This window comes from Diaphorina citri, unplaced genomic scaffold (genome assembly GCF_000475195.1).
Source record: "Diaphorina citri unplaced genomic scaffold, Diaci psyllid genome assembly version 1.1 scaffold429, whole genome shotgun sequence".
NCBI classification, from domain to species: Eukaryota; Metazoa; Arthropoda; class Insecta; order Hemiptera; family Psyllidae; genus Diaphorina; species Diaphorina citri.
Genome location: NW_007377864.1, coordinates 173,632 through 190,858, shown reverse-complemented (window position 1 = coordinate 190,858; position 17,227 = coordinate 173,632). Strand labels below are relative to the sequence as shown.

Below are 17,227 nucleotides of genomic sequence, written 5' to 3'. Positions count from 1 at the left end.
GTTTTTCACGCGACGCGTTCAATTTTATACTGGCCAGAAAAACTTCTTTTAAAAAAAAAAAAAAAAAAAAAAAAAATCATCATTAGACAACTTCCTTATCTAAACAAAAGACATACGCATAGGTAATTAAATTATTTCTCAAAATGCATGCACACTCTTGAACTTATCCAACAAACAAATCTACATATCTTACCTTGTTGCTGGGGTGGGCCCTGTTGAAGCCCCGGGGGCATATTGGGGCCGGCATTAGGGCCGCCCGGGTTGGCCCCAAACATGTTGGGCCTCTGCTGTTGCTGGGCCTGCTGCTGGGCAGACTGCTGCACAACTTGCTGCTGTTGTTGTTGAGGTGCCCCCGGGCCCGGGGATCCGTACCCCGAGTAGGAGCTTTGCTGTTGAAGATGTCCGCCTGTCGGGAAGAAGGGGACAGAGAAGTTATTTTAGGGGCACGGTTAGCCCATTTATAACGCGCTTGAAAAATATACTTCGAAAACATTTTGTACCAACTTCTTGGAAACATTGTCAATATTGAAGAAGGGTCAAAGTCCCGGGTTTGCTGACCACCATTCGTACTCGTATTTCGATTGCGAACCATTTCAACACGAACTCACAAACAAAATACATACTTTCAAGGAATCTCTTGCTTCGACTGCGACCACAACGAAATTTTCAAGTCGGTTTAACTGGTTAAATTTCATTGGTTACCATCAAATTTTAATTTCACATTGCTTAATCCAAGAGGTTAACTTGAATCGAGTTTGAGCTCTGATTGTGGCCCTCGCCATTAAAAGAAGTGACCTCTAATTTTGGAGAAATGCTCAACACGTAAAGGAAAATTTCTCATGGGATTTTCGGCCCAATGTGGCCCTCCATTAGTTGGTTAAAACCTGAAGTCGTAAAAGTTGCAAATTGGGTCGTTTTTCAGCGTAGAAAGCTTTAGAATCTACTTTGACTAGATGAGTTCCAAAAATAGGTTATAGAGAGAAGATGTTGATAAAATTCAAGAGAGAAAATTATTTGAATATGTAAATTTCACCTGTGAACTTTGATTTATATGCTTTTCCCCGTCGCACTGTGCACAATCTGCTGATTTTCAGCCAAAATTACCTCGGTCTTGGACTACATAACATAAAATTTTCTTTTAAAAAACACACGAAAAAAATAATATGAAATCGGGAGGATTTATAAGAAGCTTGGCTTTCAAAACAATAACACACAACTCTAAACACTGGATTTCACTGTTCTATGGCGTGACCTTCTTTCGGAAATAAATACATTGTTATTAAAAACTTTGCTTTTAATTATTAAACGAAAAAACACATATTTAGTTTAATTAAATATTACTAATTAAGTTCAAAGTTTTTAAATGATTTCAAAAAAACTTTAAAGAGAAAAAAGTCTTCATAGAAAAAAGAATGGCTACAAACACTTCTCTTGCCTATGCAACTCTCTCGTATGTCGTCCTTGAAATGAGTTGTTTTCCGACTCCATATTCAATACTTCCCCTACTTTAAGCAGTACTACCAACTGCAGTGAAAATTAAAATTAAATAAATTTAAAAAGTAGGTAGGTAGGTACCTACCTACCGGTACCTACCGACTATATTATTCTGTGATTTCTGTGGTAGGTACAGTAGGTACTTTCGGGTTTAGGACTTAACTTTTGAAAAACTGGAAAATTCTACTGATTACCTACTTATTATTTTCACATAACGTAGGTAAGTATTCGGGTTTAGGACTTAACTTTTGAAAAACTGGAAAATTCTACTGATTACCTACTTATTATTTTCACATAACGTAGGTAAGTATCTATTCTATGTTTGTAAGGACTGCCGAAGTCGTGGTTTTGTTTGCTTGGCATTTTCACAACAGCAAAAATATACCTACCTACAGCCTACAGGTAAGTTCCTAGGTAGGTACCTCAGGGAGATTTTAACGCAAGGAGAAGACCCAGAATTGTCGGCTAGCCATTGCCTACAGGTCAAACAGGTGAATCTACAGGGTGGTCGGAATTTTTTTTAGAATACTCAAACCATAGATCCAGGAGGTCAATACAAGACTTTTTTACTCTAGGAACATATGCCCTAAAATGCTTTCTAACCGAGATATCGATCAAAAGCTGTTATCTAAATCCGTGCCTGTGGAGCTTCGGGTACCTACTTAAATTTAATTTTATTCAAGCCAGAATGCTCGAAATTCACTACACCAGAGTTGTGCAGGGCCGCTACACAGGCTTAGATTCCAAGATCAACTGTGTTCCACTTCCTACAAGAGAATTTGTTCCAATATCTCGCTTTTATGATTAGATGTTACGCCCTCCGACTATTTTATTTTCATTCTAACCTCCTATAAATGAAAGGTGAGTAGGTGTCATTAGTAAGAAAAATAGAGAAAGTAGAACGTTTGCCCTTTTTGCTTCATATCTCGAATAGGAAATTAGGAAGCATTTTAGGGCATAAGTTCATAGAGTAAAAAAGTCTTGTATTGACCTCCTCCTGAGGTTTGAGTATTCTAAAAAAAAATTCCGACCACCCTATATATGTTGTCGAGGCAGTAGTAGGTATAGGTACGTTTTCAACTGACATCTATCGTGTCGAGTGTCGATCGAAGGTGTCGACTATGTGTTGACACAGCTTTACGGAAGCTCCTCTTCCCTTCCTCTTTATAGGTACTTACGGGGTTTTCCCCCAGTCCCAATCCCAGAAGCACTCAAAATTTCACGTAGGTAGTTATAGGTAGGTATACCTACGACTGAAGTCCATCGATAATATATCGACTGGTACCTACCTATGAAATAAGATAAGATTGAAGGATTTCAGAGAATGAATGAGTTTAGTTGATTTCGTTTTTTTTTTTTTTTTTTTTTTTAGAAGAGAAGGTTTAAGAAAATGAATGGTTTTTGTTTTTTTTTTTTTTTTTTTTTTTTTTTTTTTTTTTTTTTTTTTTTTTTTTGTGAGAGGGTTAAACTCATTCATTTCTTATCGTCCCGAAATCAAAGAGAGAAGGAAGACAGGACAGGAGAAAGCCGGCCGTTCCGAGGACGAACATTATACCTACGTCCAGCAGGATAAAATTTGCCCCGGGCGGGAATCGAACCCAACCTAACGAGGTTGGCCCAGCTTCCAATGTTTGACTGGCTAGAGGTGTGTTTTCCTTTCAGGAAACTGAGGAGGAGTGGCCACTTCTCCAATAGAGGTTGATGTGGTTATTATGTACCGGGTTGAGATGAGCTCGGACTAGGTGAGACAGGATATTGTTTTGTTTCTACAGTTTTTAGCAACCTCCGTGGCCGAGTGGGTATCACACTAGGCTTGCACACAGGAGGCCCGGGTTCGATTCCCGGCGGGGCCGAGGTTTTTTCGGCTTTGTGCTTGGAGTTCGGGGTGCACTTAGCCTCGTGAGGACAATTGAGTAGCTACTTTAAATCGAAATAGCGACCAGTGGTGGCATTACAAGTCGAAGAGACGAGCGATAATAAATATGATGATTGAGTAAATGAAAGACTTGTAATACTGTGATACCCACAAAGTTGTGAGAAAGCTCTCTGCTTAACCACAAAGATACCATGATTTGATTTGATTTTTTTTTCCTACAGTTTGGCATGGGAGTATTGGGGGTGGTAACTTAAAAATAAGAAGTTTACCACCCTTGCCTATCTCAACCCGGTACATAACCACAACCAGAAACTATAACCCAACTACCTAGTGTAGGTAGGTAGGTAGGTAGGTACCTACTACAGTTACGATCTCATCAAACAGTTTTTTTTTTTTTCAAAATAATTCAGTTGGCAGCACTGAAAACTAATCATTTCCCCTACCGCGCTTTGCGCACACAGTTCGAAAACACCCGCTAGAGTGCAGCACAACACGGTCCTGTCTTCTTCCGTGTATATCAGCTGATTTCCTTGCTTTTCGCCATAGAGTTAAAACGAAGAGGAAGGATACCCTCTTTGAACAGTCGAAAGGGGTGAAAGGGGGGCAAGTTTTTAGGAATTTTATAAGCGGGAAAATAATTTTCTGGAAAAAGTATTCAATGTTCTCTCATTCTGCGGACTTATAAGTACCTATTTTTAGCCTTTTCAACACAATATTAATGTCCAAAGTCCACAGTGTAGCTACTAATCGGACAGAAAAGCCGGTAGTTTTTAACGACTACCGAAGTTTGAACTCTTTTTTTTTTTTTTTTTTTTTTTTTTTTTTTTTTTTTTAATCAAATTTTGAACTTTCTGGTGCTGCTTTTCTTTTTATTCCTTTTTAATTCAAGTCTATCGTATTTTTGATAGAACTCTGTTCTTTTGATTTTTATTTTCACTTGTTTTCTTTTATTTTTGCCACTTTTTCTAATCCTGTGGTGTTGGTTTTTTATTTTTAGCCTCTTTTGAAAAGATTAAGTAATTAATAACTTCTATGCTCTTCTCTAGTTGGTACCTAGTAAGCAGAGTGGTCTTAACAAAGACTATGAATGTCTGCTTAGCTGTCTCAAAGTCCACTAGTTATTAGCATCACTGCAAGGTTCTATCTAAGTGCTATCACTTACTTATGACTAGTTATGTAATTTTCATTTTCATTCAGGAGATATAAATAATTGCCTGGTACTTATGTAATTCATATTGGAAATGGAAATCTAAATTATAAAGTACCTACCTATGTACCTACTATCTACTATTAATGTGCCTAAGTTTCTTCGATTTTTTTCAGTTTATCTTAAGTACCAATTTTATTACTCAGATCAGAGATCAGACCCAATCATCTGTCTTCCCATTAATTCATGTTTAGGTAACGTTAATAACAAATCCAACTGTCCTACTGTGAGTTCCTACATTCAGAAGAAATAAGTGGATATACGTGTTAGTTGACTCGTGTGGTCTGTGTCCTGTGTCATAGCTTGTTACTTTCTTTTTTTCTTTTTTTTTTTGAGGCTTTAGGGCAGGATTCTCACACAGTGAGCTCTTCCACCCAACTTTCTGCATAGCGCGTTACCACTAACCGGGTCCCTCTTTCTATTTCCAGACCGTCGAAAGAATGTCATCCTCCACCATGCTTCATGGCACTCTTGCCCAGACAGACCCAGAACTATACAGTCTCATTAAGAAAGAAAAGCACAGGCAAATCAACGGCATCGAATTGATAGCGTCGGAAAATTTCACGTCCCTCGCGGTTCTGGAATGTCTAGGCTCCTGTTTGCAGAACAAATACTCAGAGGGATTGCCCGGGAAAAGGTAAGTGGAAGAGACTTAATTTGCTTGCCATGCAGAAGGTCCCGGGTTCGATTCTCAGAGTCAACAAAAAATTTGCTATGATCTTCCAATTAAAAATATTTCGAGGGTTACTTTAAGGTGTTCTCGTGTTGACCCAGCACCTAAATGGGAAGTATTGTGTCTCTTATCTCCCACCTGATCAACAATCCAGTAACTTATTTATTTATTCTCCAGACTTTTTTGTTGTTGCGGAAACAATTAATTCCAGTGGTTACTAAGCTTAAGTCTTAAGATTCCAACTTACTGTTATATTTTTTGGATACTTACTTACTTCCGACATTCTTCTTATTGACTTTCTTCCGATTTGAGTTTCATCCGAGGCGTCCCTATAGGTCCAAATGATCCCAAAATTCAACAAGCAAATGCCCCTAAGAGGCATTTGAAGTTTGTCAAATTTTATCAAAATCAGACAAACTATTCAAGAGTTATCTATCATAGAATTCATAGACAAACTACTTAAAGGCAAAATTACCAAGTTAAACTCACAACCCATGTATTAAATGGTAGGGACTCTTTCCTGAAACAGTTCTTTGTTCCTGTTGTAGGAGCATTCCACTCTTCATTACATAATAATACCCCTTTAGGTGTAGGAAGCCTCTAGACAGGTTGATAGGTACATATCTTGCAAATAAAACATCTCAACAAATCATCGATTAAGAGAGGGAAAAACTACTTTTCTTTGTACAAGCTAAGGTTTCCCCTCCATTGATTGGTCAATCAATCCCTCCCATGCTAGTCAACCATCTGATTATAGATTGTCTCTAAGATCTACCATACCTATTTGTATGATTATTACGTATTCCAGTTGAAAGGTCATTTCAATTAGATAAGAGACATCAAATACATCATTGTTGATAAAAACTCAGATGAGAAACAATCAAGTTTTTATAGTATCCATCTGAGAACAAAAAGAGCAACACTTATTTTTTATTTGAAAATTCATATTGATAAAATTTTGATACTGTTAATTCAATTGGGTGAGTACTAAAATGCTATCATTTTGTTAGGGTACCTACTGTTACCTGTAGCAGACTTGTATGCTAGTCAGTGTTTGATTGCCTGGGGACAGGATATTTTACTTTCTACTTAACTCTCCATTTCTTCAAGATTGTAAATTTGCATATTTAGCTGTGTAGTGTTCTGAATGTGAGGTTATCATATCATCATATTATTTTCTTTTGAATCCCAATATTTTTTTATTTTTAAAAATTGATTAGGTGTTAAAGCAGCCTCAATAGACCTAAAAGAATCAATGCATATTTAGCTGTGTAGTGTTCTGAATGTGAGGTTATCATATCATCATATTATTTTCTTTTGAATCCCAATATTTTTTTATTTTTACAAATTGATTAGGTGTTAAAGCAGCCTCAATAGACCTAAAAGAATCATACAGATTATTAAAACTCTATAATTTATAGTTTTCAAGGGATCAATTTATTAGGTCTAAAACTCTTGTCCTGTGTGTATTTTTAAATTGATTAATAATTCTGAGTATGATACCAAGGCGGATTCTTCAGTGTAGCTCTGTTATAAAGGTACCTAAATGTAATTCTTTGAATGCTTTGCTGTCTGATATTGCATGCTGCATGTTGGGGTCTTTTCCATTACTAAAAATACTAAAATCCCCAATCATGCCATCTTTTCCTCTTATATGCCTATCTTGTAACGGCTACTTAGCTGTTGAAAAGTGTGAAGTTCTTGATGGAATAGCCCCCTGACTCTTTACTTACATGCAAGGGTTAGTTTTTTTCCTAAAGAGGGTTTTTTTTTCTTCAACAGGTAGGTACCTACTTTTTATGAGGTTTATTTTCGACATGGAGGGAACTGTAACAACAGAGGTCCGAGACTGATCATTGCTGGGATGTAAGGGTTAAATTAGTATTTGAAGACATTCAAGGGTTAATTTTTCTTCCCAAGAGGTTTGATGGAGACGGCTTCTGAGGTTGACCCGTTGGCTTTCGTTTACCTGTTATACCGAAATCACCAAATACCTCAAACTGTCTCTTTTGAAGTAACACCGATGGAGCAAATTTATCCGATATTTCCGCAATTTTCTCTTCATTACTGAAATCTTCCACAGTTTCACCTTCGAATGGTCCCATATTAGACGGACGTCCACGATTTTTCGAACGCTGTTCATTGATCTTGTCGACATATTCCGGCTTCTGAGGTTGACCCGTTGGCTTTCGTTTACCTGTTATACCGAAATCACCAAATACCTCAAACTGTCTCTTTTGAAGTAACACCAATGGAGCAAATTTATCCGATATTTCCGCAATTTTCTCTTCATTACTGAAATCTTCCACAGTTTCACCTCCGAATGGTCCCATATTAGACGGACGTCCACGATTTTTCGAACGCTGTTCATTGATCTTGTCGACATATTTACCTTCCTGGGGTCCTAAATTGGGCGCTGCTCCTTCGAAATTTTCCATCACATTCGATTCTTTCGTGTTGAAAGTTTCATCCTTTGTGTGACTACCAAATTTTGGGCAGACTGAATTTGTGTTAGTTTCAGGCAGAATTTTGCCATCAGTATCTTGTGAACGATACAAATCTGTTTGCTCATTTTGTTGTTTCTCTTGAACGATTTGAAGGTTTATTAAGCCCTCTTGGTCTTCTAATCTGTTTTCCGGATGTCCATGCTGATGTTTGACAGTATTGTCCTCTGGGGATGTGTCGGGATTTTTTAATACATTGTAACTTGTTTCAACATGGACGAGGAGGACATCCGTGTTAGAATCTTTTGAGTCTATTTGATTTGCCTGCAATGGAATCAATGGATAACAATTTATTTTTACAATTACAATAAAGTATGTTTTACAGTATGGTAATACTTATTATTATTATTATTATTTAACACTTTTATTTGGAATAGGTATTTACAAAGGTATAGGTACAATAAATATATACAAAACAAGAGAGACAAAAACAATTACAAAATAATAGATTAATAATCAAAAAGAAATGAAATAAATAATAAAGTAAACTACGTGTATATACAATATATTCCAACTAAGGGGCAGGATTAATGCCTTAGGCATTCATTTGGTCTCATACGTATTACTTATGTAAAAATATCGTACGGTTTATGGGCACCTACTTTTCAGTCACAAAAAAAGGGTAAACATGGTAGTTTTTGAACTTTTCCTATGTATATGTAAAAACAATAGGTGGTGGTACTTACATAGCTAGAATCACCCACAATAGAACTGAAAACCCAGAGGACAATACAGATATGCGGTGCACAGTACATGACGAGCTGGAAACTAGAAAATAGGAAAAACTAGCACCCCACAATCGAACTGAAAACCCAGAGAATAATACTGAAATGCGGTGCACAGTACATGAAGAGCTGGAAACTAGAAAATAGAGAAAACTAGCAGACTAGCACCCATTTTATCCTAATACAAATATTGGTTCTTTAACCTACTCATTTTTTCATTAAAAAAGATCGGAAGAAAAAAAAAAAAAAATCAATTTAAACCACGGGTTGTATTGTAGCTATCTCTGTAACACTTGATCAAATTTCAGCAAAATTGAGGTGTCTCTTTTTTTTTTTTTTTTTTTATCGCTTAAAACGATAGAACTTAAAATTAAAAAATTCCAACGCATCGTCCGTTAGTAGAGCTAAATCCTAGATGTGGTTGGGTATTTCGTATAAAAGTTGAACTTATGGGTACCTGTGGTGTGATTTTTGGTAATATTGCAAAGGGGCAAAAGTAAATGTTATTTATCCATTCCCATAAATTCATATGTGTTTATCTGATCGGCCTCCGACCGCTGGCAAAGCTAGCTATCTTATACTTCTAAGGAATAAATATATTGCGGCCTTCGGCCGCTGCTTCTGGTAATGCCTAGATCTGTGGTTAATCGTAAATGTGGCCTTCGGCCGCTGGCAAGACTAGTGTGCTTCGGTTCGTTGATACAAATAAAGCAATGCGGCCTTCGGTTGCTGGCAAAGCCGGCTATGTAAGCTTAGTTAAAATATAAATATAATACGGCCTTCGGCCGCTGGCAAAGTAGCTATGATAAATTTGTAAAGAATAAATACATTGCGGCCTTCGGCCGCTGCCTGCTTTTGGTAATAGATCTGTTTTCAAGCATAAATGCGGCCTTCGGCCGCTGGCAAGGCCGGCTATATAAGCTGAGTTAAGATATAAATATAATGCGGCATTCGGCCGCTGTATTTATAACATGTTGTGAAAAATAAATGCGGCCTTCGGCCGCTGACAAAGTCTATTCGATTGATTCTATTAGTATAAGTACCAACTTACCTATGTACTGTTATTTTAACATGGTTTCTACCTTGAGGTTCTTTCCCCTAAAAACCCTTTTTTACTTTCCTTATCCTATAGGAAGGAAAGTAATGTAATCGGGTCAAATTTTCGATGGTCATTTTTTAGTGCCAAAACACGTTTTTTTTATTTTTATTTTTAATTCTTCCTTCATGTCTCTCCCCTCAGATATTACGGCGGGAACCAGTTCATTGACGAGATAGAGATTGTAGCTCAACAGAGGTCGCTGAAGGCGTTTAATCTCGATCCAGAACAGTGGGGGTGCAACGTGCAGCCGTACTCGGGCTCCCCGGCCAACTTTGCCGTGTATACGGGACTGGTCGAACCTCATGGGAGAATCATGGGTGAGTATTGACTATTGAGGCAGTGACGGAGTTTTATACCTGCCTCCGTGGCGTAGTGGTCAAGACGCTCGCCTGGTAAACAGGAGGGCGTGGGTTCGATCCCAGCCGAGGCATGGAATTTTATCCTCATTTATTTGAGATTTTGACCACATAGATAATAATGGAGCTCTAAGAGTTAGGTGGTAGAGAACGCGTTAACCTCGCCTAGTGGTTACCTTCCCCTCAAGAGTCTATTATTATTATTATTATTATTATTATTATTATTATTATTATTATTTTACCCTGTGGGAGGGCGTATGGATTTTTTATTTTAAAAGATGAGTGTTTCACTGCCGTTTTTACTTCGTAGAAAAGAAACAACTGCTACATTAGACTCCTGTGGTTTGTGTCGTATCATGCCCATCCCGTAGTATGCCTCTCATCAGATGGGAGAAAAGAGGTACAATACTTTCCATTAGGTTCTGGGTCTCTCTAACCGTGCCCATTTAATCTTCCCTTTTGGTGTCAGTACTTTGGGGGTGGTTACTTAAAGAAATACAAGTTTTAATTTTAAGTTTTGATTTTTTTTTTTCTTCTAAAAAGTTAACATCGCGTCTTCATCTTTAACGAATACCTAATCTACTCATTTACACAACTTAACAATTCATCATATTGGCGTTATGGCGTTTACATATGATATTGTAATACATACGAGATAGCCCATCGTGATAGCCTTTTAGTGATGTAATCAGTAAGAATTCAACATCTGTGTTCAGGTACCTCGCTGATAACGTTTCACTGATAAGAAATCGTTTGATTACGTGGAATGGACGTGTTTATTTTATAACGAAACGCGAGAAGTAGAATTGAATAAACATGATGATGATGAGAGGCATACTACGGGATTTTTCGATGAAGGGAATTGTAACTGCTAAGGTCTCATCGGCCCGAAATCGAAGAGAGAAGCAAGACAGGATAGGAGAAAGCCAGCCGTTCCGAGAACGAACATTATCCGTTCAGGATAAAATCCGCCCCGGGAGGGAATCGAACCCGCGGCCTAGTGCTTACTAGACAGACGTGCTGCCAACCAAGCTAACTGGATTGGCCAGTCTCGTGAGTATGAGTACTATACCGCACCAGTGGTGGCATTACTACTGTAAAAAGATAAAATATTTAAATACGAATTGATAATAACGGATGTACTTGTTAATGCTGTGGTACCCACAAAAGTTGTGAAGAGGCCTCGCTAAAAAACGTACCATTTATTGGCCCACCTGTACCATACGCCACATAACTCTGAACTGGACGAACTTTTTTCAAGATCCAATTTCATCAAAAGAAAGGGCTTAAAAACTGCTAGCGAACCAGTGCTATTTTCAACCGGGCTCTATGGAGGCAAAAAGTTGGCGAGGCCAAATACCTACTAGGGTATGCGTGGCCATGGATGTAAGTGTAAGTAAGTAACAACAGAGGTCCGAGACTCATCATTGCTGGGATGTAAGGGTTAAATTACTATTTGAAGGCATTCAAGGATTAATTTTTCTTCCCAAGAGGTTTGATGGAGAGAAGCTGGTAGGTTAAATACATAAGTGTAGACATTGATTGCAAAGGAGGCACTGGGATATCCAGAAAAACTGCTTTATGGTGCGATATCCACAAAAGATGTGAAAAAGCTCTACTTTTCTCCTAAAGAATTCAGGATTTTTTTTTTTTTTTCCATTCAGGTACTTACTACTTGTTGTTCAGGTCCTCTTCAGTTCTAATATTGATTGCAAAGGAGGTCTTTAGTAATGAATTCTGCGATATGCACAAAAGATGTGTAAAAGTGCTCCTTTTTCGGGAGTAGTTTGTTTAGACTACGGGAGCAAAGGGACTTTTTAGTCTCATTCAAGCAGGATAAACAAGGTATATTCTAATTCTTTACCACAAATAATTCACGATTTGAATTTTTCTTCAAGTCCTACTTGCTACTCAGGGCCTCTTCAGTTTTAAATTGAGAGCAAAGGAGACACTTGGTAATGCTGCGATGTGTACAAAAGATGTGAAAAAGCTCTGCCCACAAATAATGCACGATTTGATTTTCTCTCTTCAGGAACTACTTGTTACTCAAGATGTCTGGACTACGCCAGGTTCCGGCAGATATGTGATGAGACAGACAGCATCATGTTTGCCGACATGAGTCATATATCGGGCCTCATAGCTGGTGGTGTTATCCCATCCCCGTTCCAATATGCAGATGTGGTGGTGACCACCACTCACAAAGGACTGAGAGGGCCACGGGCCGGCGTCATTTTCTTCCGCAAAGGTTTGTGTTGTATCCTACTTGCCTCGGTGGTGTAGTGGTCAACACGCTCGCCTGGTAAACAGGAGGGCGTGGGTTCAATCCCAGCCAAGATATGGAATTTTATGCTCAATTTGAAAATTTGACCACAGTAATAGTAGAAGCCTACTGCTGGAGTAAAGGGACTTTTCAGTCTTATGCGCGCCATGAAGGTTTGTGTTGTATCCTACTTGCCTCGGTGGTGTAGTGGTCAACACGCTCGCCTGGTAAACAGGAGGGCGTGGGTTCAATCCCAGCAAAGATATGGAATTTTATGCTCAATTTGAAAATTAGACCACAGTAATAGTAGAAGCCTACTGCTGGAGTAAAGGGACTTTTCAGTCCTATGCGCGCCATATAAATCTTTCTTATTTTTCTTCGCCTTTTCCCGTGTACAGACGGGGTCGGCGTTTTTCGTCATCCTCTCAATCAACCCTTGGGTGATTGCTTTGGGCTGACATTTGTTTTTGGCTACAAAATTTTTCGCTCTCAACCTTTCCTATTTCTTTAGCAACGGAAATTTCAGGCTGGTATCCTCCCTGTTTAAAGTCCCCCAGCCAGACTAAGCTGGTTTACTCCCTGTTGAACATGTTGACCAAATCCAAGACACCAAGCACAAATCACCAATCGATATGAATTTCCCATTTTTGGTGCTTCCCTATTGGCGGGAGAACATGGAAAAATTAAAATTTGAATAGACCATAACTCCGGCCCTGGTTGTCGGATCGAGCTCAAACTTGTACCAAAGTACTACGTTCTTTGAGACCTATGATATGATGTATCACAAGTAGGGGGTTCTTACTTAAGATTTTACATGGAAAAATTAAAATTTGAATAGACCATAACTCCGGCCCTGGTTGTCGGATCGAGCTCAAACTTGTACCAAAGTACTACGTTCTTCGAGACCTATGATATGATGTATCACAAGTAGGTGGTTCTTACTTAAAATTTTAAGAGTGACTTGGTAATCAAGTATTTCTTCATTTGCAGGCGTGAAAGGTGTGACCAAGACAGGCGAAAAGATCCTGTACGATTACGAGGAGAAAATCAACAATGCCGTATTTCCGTCACTGCAGGGAGGTCCCCACAATCATGCTATAGGCGCCATAGCCACTGCCATGCTACAAGCCCAGAGCGATGAATTCAAGAGTTACCAGGCTCAGGTTAAAGCTAACGCGAGTCATCTATCCGATGAAATGATCAAACGGGGATACCATGTGGTCACAGGTGAGCTAATGGGCTAATGATCGAGCGAAGAGAAAAAATCATGTTGTTTTAGCTTTTGCCGAATGGTGGTACTTAGCAGAATATAGAAAAGATATCTTTTTGTATCAGCCTTGTTGTGGACTACTTCTCTAAGCTCAGGAGTTGCGCCACCTCTACAGCATTGGTCCACAATGCTGTTGGGTCCAGGATGGTTGGGGGGTGTAGGCATAGGTGGTAAAAAAAAAAAAAAAAATCCCAAAATGAAACGCTCATCTTTTAAAAACATCAGACTTTACCGGGAATTAAATCCAGGACCTCAGCTCTACATCTACAAAATAATTCCTGATGTGTGTTCCCTATTATGTGTAAATGTAATATGTGTTCCCCATAATATGTCAAAATATACGAGACTTTGGTTAGACTGCGGAGATTAAGGGACTTTTTAGTCCTATCCCAGCAGAATAAACAAGGTATATTCTATTCTATGATTTCAGGTGGTACAGATGTTCATTTGATTCTGATTGATCTGAGGAAAAACAAGCTGACTGGATCCAAAGTAGAACTTGTCTTAGAGGAAATCGCTATTGCTTGTAATAAGAACACAGGTAATATTTCTACATATTAGACTTAATCATGAATTTATTTTTGTTAGAGCAGAGCCTTTTCACAACACAGCTCCACTAAGTGCCTTCTATGCAATCAATTTCCATATGTGGTCTGTGTCGTAGCATGCCTATCCCATAGCATGTCCCTCATCAGATGGGCGAGAAGAACAGGATACTTCCCATGCAATCGAAAAACGAGTACAAACTTTTGTCGATGGGAGGAATTGAACCCGGGACCCTCTGCATGGCAAGCAAGCGCTTTACTGGGCTAACCGTGTGAAAAACGAGTACAAACTTTTGTCGATGGGAGGAATTGAACCCGGGACCCTCTGCATGGCAAGCAAGCGCTTTACTGGGCTAACCGTGCCTTTCCTTCCTTCCCTTAATTTATTCCTTTTACTTTCAGTACCTGGAGACAAGAGTGCAATGAATCCTTCTGGTATTAGACTAGGAAGGCTGGGAAGCTTGAGTTATTATGTAACATATTGGGAGGTTGGTTAGGAATAGGAGTATGGGACAGTTGGGACATAACCAAGGTACCTAAATGAACATTTTATTCTATTCTACTACAGTGCAAAATGCTTACACACTGGAGTAAAAACACAATCTACAAATGTCCCCCCCATTCAAGATATGAAGGTCTTTTACATTCAGTACTTTTTCCTCCTTCAATATTAACACCAGCCAAAAAAAGGGGCCATAGTACAGAGAAGTCAAAGAGCTGACCTAGGAAGACTGTGGTTCTTACCTTGTACAACTCCTCATCAAACTGAGCCAGCTGGGCAACTTCCTGCATCACTTCTTTCCGCATGAAGAATGGCGTATACAGAGGTGTGTATCCTTTCTCTATCCATTTGCTCAGTGCATACTGAACTAGACCCACTTGCAAGCACACTGCAGGGCCTTTCAAGAAATAGCCCCTGCCACCTGAAATGGGAATAGAAAAATCACAATACATGGAGAGAATCGCCAAAACATACATTACTAATATTTTACTTTGAGTTTTAAATACTTGGTCTATGTTCCTTGAAATCGACCAACAAGCCAACTTTAGTTTTCACCAAAAGTCGCTCAAACTTGGCACAGAGGTTTTTTTATAAAATGTAGATCAAAACTCTCTTCGGGCCCAAGGTCGAGAAATGTACGGTTCGGCCGCTGTTCAGCACAAAAGTTTTGGAATAACTCGAAAACGTTCACTTTTCCCAGGACTTTAGTTTTCACCAAAAGTCACTCAAACTTGGCAGAGAGGTTCTTTATAGAATGTAGATCAAAAGTCGCCTCGGAGCCAAGGTCGAGAAAAGTACGATTTGGCGCTATTCAGCAAAAAATTTTGAAAAAATCGAAAACGTTCTCTTATGCCAGGACTTTAGTTTTTGGCAAAAGTTACTCAACTTCTGGTATTAGACTAGGAACTCCTGCCATGACAACCAGAGGATTCAAAGAGGAACAGTTTACTCAGGTTGCTGAATTTCTGCATAGGGGTAAGTAAACTCTCCTTTTTTCAAATGTGAGAAGAAACTGAGGTTCTTTATTCACTTTTCCCAGGAAACTGATTTTCGCCAAAAGTCGCTCATACTTGACAGAAAGGTTCTTTATAAAATGTAGATCAAAAGTCCCCTCGGGCCGAAGTTCGAGAAATGTATGGTTCGGCCGCTATTCAGCACAAAAGCTTTGAAAAAACTCAAAAACGTTTACTTTTCCCAGGACTTTGGTTTTCGCCAAAAGTTACTCAAACTTGGCACAGAGGTTCTTTATAAAATGTAGATCAAAAGTGTCCTCGGGCCCAAGGTCGAGAAATGTACGGTTCGGCCGCTATTCAGCACAAAAGTTAAGAAAAACTCAAAAAAAGTCAACTTTTCCCAGAACATTATGGCTTTGATAAAAAAAAGCAGAATAGAACCTATTGTGCACAAAAAGTTTTTCTTTTTTTCTAATCTCTTTTCTTCTCCATCTCTCTTCTTTTCTTTTTAAACCCAATTTGAAGTACACCATGATCTCACCTGCAACTATTGCTCCTGCTTCAGAATCCACGCCATCAATCATTGTGATTAGATCAACATGAGAGTACTTTTTCCTCACTACTATTCAGCACAAAAGCTTTGAAAAAACTCAAAAACGTTTACTTTTCCCAGGACTTTGGTTTTCGCCAAAAGTTACTCAAACTTGGCAGAGAGGTTTTTTATAAAATGTAGATCAAAAGTCTCCTCGGACCCAAGGTCGAGAAATGAACGGTTCGTCTGCTATTCAGCACAATACATACATATCCTAAGTCGTTCTGTTTGGTGGAACAGGTCGACTATTCACAAAACCTCTCCACCAAGTTCTATCATTAAATTTTTGTTGGTTTTCAATGAGACTGGAATTTTGATTTCTTTTGATATCTTTGTTGATTTGATCATTCCATCTCAGTCGTGGTCTACCTTGCTTTCTGGTTCCTTCTATATCTATAGGTATTCATTTAGAAGTATTCAGCACAATAGTTTTGGAAAAACTCGAAAACGTTCACTTTTCCCAGGACTTTAGTTTTCGCCAAAAGTCGCTCAAACTTGGCACAGAGGTTCTTTATAAAATGTAGATCAAAACTTCCCTCGGGCCCAAGGTCGAGAAATGTACGGCTCGGCTCAAACTTGACAGAGATAAATATTCCTTGTACAGTTTAAGTAAATGGGGCCGCTGCTCATTCACATGCCTTTGCTGTCAATGCCTGCCGCCGCTACTCATAAAAAAACTCGATTTCACCGGCAATCGAACCTGGAACCTCTGGTGTGCAGGCCAGGTGTGATACCCACTCGGCCATGAAGTTCTGTTATTATCATCGCCCTACTTATCTCTTTTATTTCAGGAATCTCATTGGCGGCTGAAATCCAAGCCATTTCCGGGCCCAAGCTGGTCGATTTCCAGACTTGTCTGCATAAAAACGAAGACATTGTGAAAAAAGTGGCTGCCCTCAAGAAGGAAATTGAAGATTACTCGAACCAATTTGAAATGCCTGGACAAGCTGACTTGTGATAGGTGCGAAAACGAGAGTTGAAAATGTGATCCGTGTGTTGAAAAAATGAAAAACCACGAAGGGCCAGGAGGTATTCTCTGAAATAGATCAGCAGTTTCCAAACATTTTTTTTTTTTTTTTTTTTTCCCCCGGGCCCCTTTTTTTTTTTTTTCCAAACATTTTTTTTTTTTTTTTTTCCACGCGGCCCCTTTTTTTACTTTCTATTATTTTTA

At 38.8% G+C, this 17,227-nt stretch overlaps 1 protein-coding gene and 1 long non-coding RNA gene across 2 annotated transcripts; one reads left to right on the top strand and one right to left on the bottom strand.

Moving 5' to 3' along the window:
* Positions 1 to 4,663: 4,663 nt before the first annotated feature.
* On the top strand, positions 4,664 to 17,111 carry LOC103508737 (serine hydroxymethyltransferase, cytosolic). Its single transcript, XM_026823257.1, has 9 exons — positions 4,664 to 5,214; positions 9,720 to 9,901; positions 11,833 to 11,889; positions 11,967 to 12,179; positions 13,185 to 13,421; positions 13,895 to 14,005; positions 14,412 to 14,444; positions 15,403 to 15,486; positions 16,848 to 17,111. The coding sequence occupies exons 1-9, from the start codon at positions 5,018 to 5,020 to the stop codon at positions 17,012 to 17,014; spliced, it is 1,281 nt and encodes a 426-aa protein (XP_026679058.1). The 5' UTR covers positions 4,664 to 5,017; the 3' UTR covers positions 17,015 to 17,111.
* LOC113467204 lies at positions 6,198 to 6,692 on the bottom strand. Its single transcript, XR_003391362.1, has 2 exons — positions 6,630 to 6,692; positions 6,198 to 6,493 (listed from the first exon to the last, which is right to left on the bottom strand). It is a non-coding gene; the product is annotated as an uncharacterized LOC113467204 (long non-coding RNA).
* Positions 17,112 to 17,227: the final 116 nt, after the last annotated feature.